This window comes from Rhipicephalus sanguineus, chromosome 2, assembly GCF_013339695.2.
Source record: "Rhipicephalus sanguineus isolate Rsan-2018 chromosome 2, BIME_Rsan_1.4, whole genome shotgun sequence".
In the NCBI taxonomy this organism is placed as follows: Eukaryota; Metazoa; Arthropoda; class Arachnida; order Ixodida; family Ixodidae; genus Rhipicephalus; species Rhipicephalus sanguineus.
In genome coordinates this window covers 197,248,512-197,256,669 of record NC_051177.1, presented here as the reverse complement: position 1 = coordinate 197,256,669, position 8,158 = coordinate 197,248,512, and the positions used below count along the sequence as shown (strand labels likewise).

Sequence of the window (8,158 nt, the reverse complement as noted above, 5' to 3'; positions counted from 1 at the left end):
GCACTCTGCTTTGATTTCGCCGCAACACCAGCATATTACACTGTAACCATATTGTTGTCTTACCACATTGTTGTCTAAAAGGGCATGAAATAGCCATGAGGTACCAATAAATGAAAATACAGTAATTGACACTAAAACCTGATCTTTCTCCCGCTATCGAGATCGAATTTTTTTTCGACCGCAGCTTGCGTAACGCAAAGAACGCATGACAATAATAATAAAAATTACACCATCTCCCACTAAAGGGAACCATGTGGGGCTGCGAAGCAGCGCATGAGCGGTGTTAATTAACGCGTCTTTGCAAGTGGAGAACACCATGGATTCACTGTAGCTGCTGTTGCTGTTACTCGTCCCGAACTCTTGTTGGAGCCCGCCACGCGGGTTCATCGCGCCTAGAAATTATTCTAGTACACTATAATCGCGCCTCTGCAGAATCTTGTTCCCCGACGCCATCACATGATTGCTGAGAGAGTGTGGGGGAGAGGCCACAGCGTCTTACCCAGCCCCTTACACACGCCCGAACGCGCTAGCACGTGGCAGCACTCATGGTTTTGTCTGCGTTACTGCAAGCTAGGACAGCATACGGCAGCCCGGGCCCCTAAAGTTCTCTGCACGTACCATCATCAAGGCGGTCGAAGAACAAGAGCAAGAAGACTTCTCCTCGGCGCCAGCGCGCGCTCGATATGTTACAGATGTCTATGCTAGGTGGTAGAAAGCGGACGGTCGCCAATGGAACTACGGACACAGCCCCGAGCAAAAGCTGCTTCACATCTAAAAATTGATTCCAATTGTGCCCGCTCTAGTTCACTCTACAACGCGATCTAAAAAGGATAGGCTGAAACGTGCAAGCCCACAGCACAAAATGCGCAGAACCACGTAACACAGTTACAGTGCTTCAGAACTGCATGGAATGGAGCCCGAAGTACCTGGATTGTAGAAGACAGAAGAAGAAATGAAAAGCTCAGACCGCAGTGTCATTTCTTTTTTAGGGGGGGGGGGGGGGATAAACGAAAGCAACGGATACCTCCGGTTGCACCGGTTGTGGACACGTCAAACCCGTCAACCCATAGCCCATAGACGTGCACTTCTAAAAGTGTTGAGCTGACAGATCGACCAAGCATCGACCGCGTTCTCACACTGCTGACCGTGAAACTTACGAAACAAAACTCATAATTTCAGCGTGAGCGTCATGATCATCGATAAAGCAGTATCACTTCCGCTTCCGGCTATTACACGTCACTTTCCCGTGATTCCTCAGACTCCTCGTACCGTCATGATCATGGCTGTAGGCTCGTCAGATAAGAGCTGTTCCCACCGGTAGTATCTCGTGCACTTCTTTTGACCCGAGGCGTGCCTGCTGCCTTCGTAGGCTGGGAGCCCGCCCGCAGGGCTTCGCGGTGGTGTTGCGTGGCGGTGGATATGATAGCTTCGTGGGCTTACAAGGATCAATTCAACTCCCCATCTGCTGGCGGCCAGCAAGTGTCAGCCATGGCATCGAGACACCCCAACGAGGCGGGCGACGCTACAGCGACCGAGGCGGTGCCCGGGTTCTTCTCCTCGGACCTGCGACGGCACGAGGACCTTAAGAACATGCTAGACAGCAGCAAAGACGGCCTCAAGCTGGAGGCCATGAAGCGCATCATCGGCATGATCGCCAAGGGTAAAGACGCATCCGAGCTGTTCCCGGCCGTGGTTAAGAACGTTGTCTCGAAGAACCTCGAAGTGAAAAAGCTCGTCTACGTCTACTTGGTGCGCTACGCGGAGGAGCAGCAGGACTTGGCGCTACTTTCCATCTCAACGTTCCAGCGGGCGTTGCGCGACCCCAACCAGCTGATCCGGGCGAGCGCCCTACGCGTGCTGTCCAGCATCCGCGTGCCCGTTATCGTTCCCATCATGATGCTGGCCATCAAGGACGCCGTCAGCGACATGTCGCCGTACGTGCGCAAGACGGCGGCGCACGCCATCCCCAAGCTGTACCGCCTCGATCCCGACCAGAAGGAGCAGCTGGTCGAAGTGATCGAGAAGCTGCTCGCCGACAAGACGACGCTGGTGGTGGGCAGCGCCGTCATGGCCTTCGACGAAGTGTGCCCCGAGCGCATCGACCTGGTGCATCGCAACTACCGCAAGCTGTGCAACCTGCTTGTCGACGTCGAGGAGTGGGGGCAGGTCGAGATCATCCTGATGCTGACGCGCTACGCGAGGACGCAGTTCGTCGACCCCAACGCTTCCTCATCTGCCGCAGGGCCCGACGACGACGCCGGCCGGTCGGTGGTGGACGACGAGGACGACCGCGGTACCGCCATCGACCCAGACTTGCGCCTTCTGCTGCGCAACTGCAAGCCTTTGCTCCAGAGCCGCAACTCGGCCGTCGTGATGGCGGTGGCGCAGCTCTACTACCACCTGGCGCCGCGCGCTGAGGTAGCGCTAGTGGTGAAGTCTTTGATTCGTCTCCTGAGGAGCCACCGCGAGATCCAGACGGTCGTTCTGAGCAATGTGGCCACAATGTCCACTCGGTGTCGCGGCTTGTTTGAGCCGTTCTTGCGGAGCTTCTTTGTGCGGTCCAGTGACCCTACGCACATCAAGTTGCTTAAGCTGGAAGTTCTTACCAATCTGGCTGGCGAGACCAATGTACCAGTGATATTGCGCGAGTTTCAGACCTATGTGGCGAGTTCCGACACCGAGTTTGTGGCGGCGACTATCCAGTCTATTGGACGCTGTGCCAGCACCATCCCCGAGGTGGCCGACACCTGCCTGAACGGATTGGTGGCGCTTCTCTCTAACAGGAACGAAGCTGTTGTTGCCGAAAGTGTGGTCGTTATTAAAAAGTTACTTCAGATGAAGCCTTCCGAGCACCGGGACATAATTGGCCACATGGCTAAGCTCATGGATAACATTACGGTCCCCATGGCACGAGCCTCTATCCTGTGGCTTCTGGGAGAGTATGCAGACCGTGTGCCCAAGATTGCACCCGACGTGCTTCGGAAGGTGGCCAAAACGTTCATTCAAGAAGAAGACATTGTGAAATTGCAGACACTCAACCTCGCTTCGAAGCTGTACCTGACCAACTCGAAGCAGACAAAGCTTATCACGCAGTATGTGTTTAGCCTCGCAAAGTACGACCCAAACTATGACATCAGAGACCGAGTGCGCTTTCTGCGTCAGTTAGTCATGCCTCAAGGCGACACTGGCGGAGTGCTCCACAAGCATGCCAAGAAGTTTCTGCTTGCATCCAAGCCAGCGCCTGTGCTGCAATCAAAGTTTGAGGACAGAGACCATTACCAGATTGGTTCGCTCTCACACTTCATTAATGCCAAGGCAAATGGCTATCAGGAGCTCCCAGAGTTTCCAGAAGTGGCTCCAGACGCATCGGTGCGCAATGTGGAAGTTCCCTCGGTTTGGCAGGAGACCAAATCTTCCAAGAAGAAGAAGCAGGTTGTCAAGAAGAAATCCTTTTACTCAGAGACCGACTCGAGTCATTCGGCAGACGAGTCAAGTTCGGGTTCTAGCGATGGGTCGTCAGACGAGGCGACAGCTTCCGGAAGTGAAACCGAATCGGACGATTCCGAGGAGAGCGGAGTTGGTGAGAGCTCAGATGAGTCTGCATCTGGTGGCAGTCACGTCAATGGTGCTGCAAACGCCAAGAGTGCAGAAAATTCAAGCACTAGTTCAAGCAGTGAAAGCGAGGAGTCGGATGCGTCCACTTCGAGCAGCGAAGCTCCAGTGGCAAAGCCAAAAAAGCCGCCTGCATCGAGGAGCAACCTCGACCTTCTCCTGGACCTGGATGACATGAGCACCGTGCCCGTTGCTGCCACCTTGCAGCCGATGAATGCCCTCACGATTACACCTGCAACGGTGGTGGGACGAACAGAGGCACCTCGTTTCATTGCAGTGTCGACACCCGCTCATGTGCCAACCGAGTGGAGGGAGCTCCTCAACAAGGTGTCGGGAGCCGGCCTCGCCATCAACTACAGGTTCACCCGGACACCACACCTCTTCTCACCCAAAATGGCTTCCGTTGAGGTGACACTGGCTAACCACGGTGACGAAGACCTGTCGGGTGTGCACATTTCCGACCGCCTCGGCCCCGGCGTCTCGGAGGTTCGAGGCATTGCACCCGAACCCTTGGCACTCGGTGCCACACGCCGCGCCACCTTGGGCATTGATTTTGGCGACAGTACGCAGCCGGTGACCTTGGAGGTAGTTATAGAAAACGGTGCACGACACACGCTGACATTTCAGCCGCCTGTTGGTGAAATGCTGCGCCCAGTGCGTATCAACCGTGACGAGTTTCTTGCCCAGCAGGGAAAACTGCGAGGCATGAATGAACACAGTTGCAGTCTGGAAAAAGTGCCAGAGGCCGCGGAGGAAGTGCGACAGCGCATTCATCGTGCTGCAAATGTACTGGCCGTTGAAGACGAACAGCCCGGATGGGTGCGCTTTGCAGGCCAGACTTTGGCTTCGGGATCTTTGGTGCTGGTCACTGTATGCCTTGCGCAGGGTTCGGCGAAGGCCACTCTTACTGTGAACTGTGACAAGATGGTTGTCGGCTCTATGCTGATGCGAGAGCTGCGCACAGCCCTGTCGTGAGTGCACTCACCTTGCTCTAGGTCAGGCGGATGCAATAGCTGCACTTTTTTACCGTAAATTTTTGACGTGTTGAGAATTTTTGGTTATTGAGCGGGCAAGGCACGAGCTGATCAAACACGAATTGGCCTATTTTGCTCACTATGGGGTTCTGTGATGTCTTGTAGCCTAAGAGTGCTTTCCAGTGGCCTTGGGTTTTGCTATCCATACCACTTCTAGCTAAAGGAAGATTGCTTCACAGTGGTGCACATGCCTGGAAGCTGTAACTGCTTGCGAAGTATTCTGTCATTGAATTGGGATTCGGAATCTCTTGGCGAACTGTCGTAACTTTCTGCTAGCGCTGCAAGAATCGCTAGCTGCACATTCCTGAGGATGTAATCTGACTGACTCCGGCTGGTGTTGGCTTTCTAATGCCACAACTTATCTATCCGATAACTCAGTCGGGCTCTTGGCCACGGCTGCACGGGACTGAATTTTTCCTTAAAGGAGTTTGAACATTCTAACGAGCTGTATTAATTGCATATAAAGTTGTATATTTTGCAAGAGATTGCAATGATGTTGAATTGTGGTGAATCTAACTGTGATGTTCACTGGCTTAGACGTCGTCTTGCACGATGTTGGAAATGGGAAAACCACCATTTCATTTGCATGCAAATGAAACACTACACTCAAAGCACTTGCGCTCTTTGGAGCCTCTTTCTGCCGCACAACATTATCTGGCTTGCACATCTTCCCTTGCTTTAACGTGCTCGGCTGCTGACCTGAAAGTCGCGGGTACGATCCAGGCCGTGGAGGTTGCATTTCGATGGACCCAAAATTTTATAGGCCCATGTACTGTGTGATGTTGGTACACGTCAAAGAACCCCAAGTTGCAAAATTTGTGGAGCCTTCCACAATGGCATGCCTCAATCGTATTATAGTTTTGGCACGTAAAACTTAACATGCACTTCCAGGCCATGAATGGCATATGCATTACCGGTGTGACATAGTAAGTGCCACGTTTTCAGGAAAGGAATAGCAAGCAAGCCAGATCAAGGTTATTGCTGTATGACAGAAAGAAGCCCTAAACAGTGTAATTTGGAGTGAACTTGTCAAAGCCAGCACGTAGTTTAGATGAGACATTTATACTCTTTAGTGTGGCTTGCACCGCTTCAAGCACCTTCGGGCTGGTAGTTTTACAGCGAAAGCCGTTATATCGCAACTACCGTGTTGTAGTTGTCCGCTGCCGCCGGTGTCCGTAACCGTCACGCAAAATAAGAAAAAATGGAAAAAATATCCGGGACCGGATGGGATTTGAACCCAGGCCCTCTGCGTGGCAGTAAATTATTCTACCACAGAGCCACGGTGGTGCTTGAAACAGCTTTGCAAAAAGACCCTATGCAGGTGTCTTGTTGGGCAAGGAATCGCGTTAACCTATGTAATATAACGTGGCAGAAGAGTAAAATAACAACCAGGCGTCACACAATGCTAATTGCGCTATGAGTGTATGGTTTAATCCTTCCCACCCACTACGAAGTGCTCAGCCATAATTCTTCATCGTTAGCAGCCACATGCAGCATCAGCAAAGTGAACGGGCAGCACAGTCGCAGTGAAAGCTGGAAGAGCGGCCTTTCTAGATGGATGGATGGATGAATAAACTTTATTTCGGTCCCTCGGAACGCGCCCTAGCACGTTGCGGGCCGCTCCTATGTCAGAACAGAAAGACCAAGTCTCTCTGCTGCATCGCGGGCCCGTTGGACTGCCCATAGTTGTGCTTAGAGTCCGGAGCTTGTAATAGCATCTTCCCATTTTGACGGCGTGATGACTTCGCCGACATATGCTCTGGTGGGGCCTTTCTAGAGCCCGTTCTAAACTCTCTTGGGGCAACTAATACAAGTACACATGCAAGGATTCCACTACGCCATAAATCATAATTTTTGTGAAGCAGGAGAGCACCCACTACGCCATTATTCGTCTTTCTGTGAATAAGCGAGGTACCCGCTACACATCTGTGAGGCACCCACCACAGTGGTCAAGATGCTTGACTGCTGACCCGCAGGTCGCGAGATCGAATACTGGCCATGGTGGCCACATTTTCGGTGCAAGCGAAAATGCTAGGGGCCCATGTGCTTAGGTGGTCAAAATTTCTGTAGCCCTCCACTATGGCTTCTCTCGTAATCATATCGTGGTTTTGGGACGTTAAACCCAAACAATTATTATTACATCTGTGAGGCATTATGTGCACTTTGTTGATGCTGCATGTGGTTGATGACGACGAATTATGGCTGAGCACTTTGTAGTGGGCGGGAAGCTTTAAATCACACACTCATTGTGCAATTAGCATTGTGTGACGCTTGGTTGTTATTTCACTCTTCTACCATGCTGTATTACATATGTTAACATGATTACTTGCCTGACAAGGCACCTGTATAGAGTCTTTTTGTAAAGGAGTTTCAAGCACCAGCGTGGCTCTATGGTAAAATACTGAACTGCCACGCAGGGGGCCCAGGTTCAAATCCCATCCGATCCTGGATATTTTTTTCTCATTTCATTTTTTCTTATTTCACATGATAGCGCTTATGGACATCGGCGGTGGTGGACAACTATGGCACTCTTGTTGTGATCTCATAACAGCTTTCTCTGTAAAATAGATTATGCAGAATCGTATCAACGAGATTCCACTGTGTTCAGTGGAGTCTGCCGCAGCGCAGAAGGTTGTCTGCCTTTTGATTTCAATCTGCCTAATTGCATGAAGGAACAACAGGGCTTTCCAATCAGCATTGTAATTTCACATGCAAAGAACAACCTTTTGTTAAGGAGAAGACCTGCAGTGCCTTAAAGACATTGTTGAAGTCGGGGGACTAAAAGTATGACTGAACAAGACGTACAGTTTGATAAATGCAGTGGAGAGCATGAAAACCTCAATGCAGCTTCCATATTACACAGCAGTACTAGTGCAAACTCTGCTCCCGACTGGCTACCATCCACAATTTTCCTCCTCTGTGAATAGTACTGGGCTGGGGGCTAATTATGTAGAACCCTTACACTGTGGTAGTCTGGACTCGCAAAGCTCGATGCACTACATCAGTTGAGCTGATAATTTATTCTTTATGAACTCTGTTAATCATTTTACCTTCGTATGCTCATTATAAGAAAAGGTCAGAGGTTCGTTTTTGAATTTCATGCCGGGAAACCCGAGCGGCTGAATGTCGGCGTAATGTCACATATTTCGGTGTATATGTATTTTAAATACATGGGCTAAAAAAATTTCTCTAAAACTTGCCATGCCTTCACCTTCCTTAGGGCACAGTGTAATTGATTTTACCAATAAATAAGTATGTAGTCTCTAAAAGATGCCGTCAAAATCTATGATGTTGCGGCAAGTAGGGGCAGGAATGTCAAGGTGGCATTGCTGCATAGTATATCTTCTTTTTCTATATTTTCTCGCTCGCCTAGTGCCTCCTTGTGGCAAGAGTGGTGCTTTTGGTATTGTGAGAGGGTAATTTGCTAATATGGGGAAAACTGGTTTTTTTTTTGTACCCTTATTCATCTTGCCCAGCCAGGCAAGATGAATGAATTGAAACAGAGGATGCAC

The 8,158-nt window shown here is 50.7% G+C and overlaps 1 protein-coding gene across 1 annotated transcript; it reads left to right on the top strand.

The window, feature by feature from the left end:
- The first annotated feature begins 1,250 nt into the window (after positions 1-1,250).
- Positions 1,251-4,890, top strand: LOC119383975 (AP-3 complex subunit beta-2). Its single transcript, XM_037652257.2, has one exon. It carries the CDS (start codon positions 1,420-1,422, stop codon positions 4,585-4,587), a length of 3,168 nt encoding a protein of 1,055 aa, XP_037508185.1. The 5' UTR covers positions 1,251-1,419; the 3' UTR covers positions 4,588-4,890.
- Positions 4,891-8,158: the final 3,268 nt, after the last annotated feature.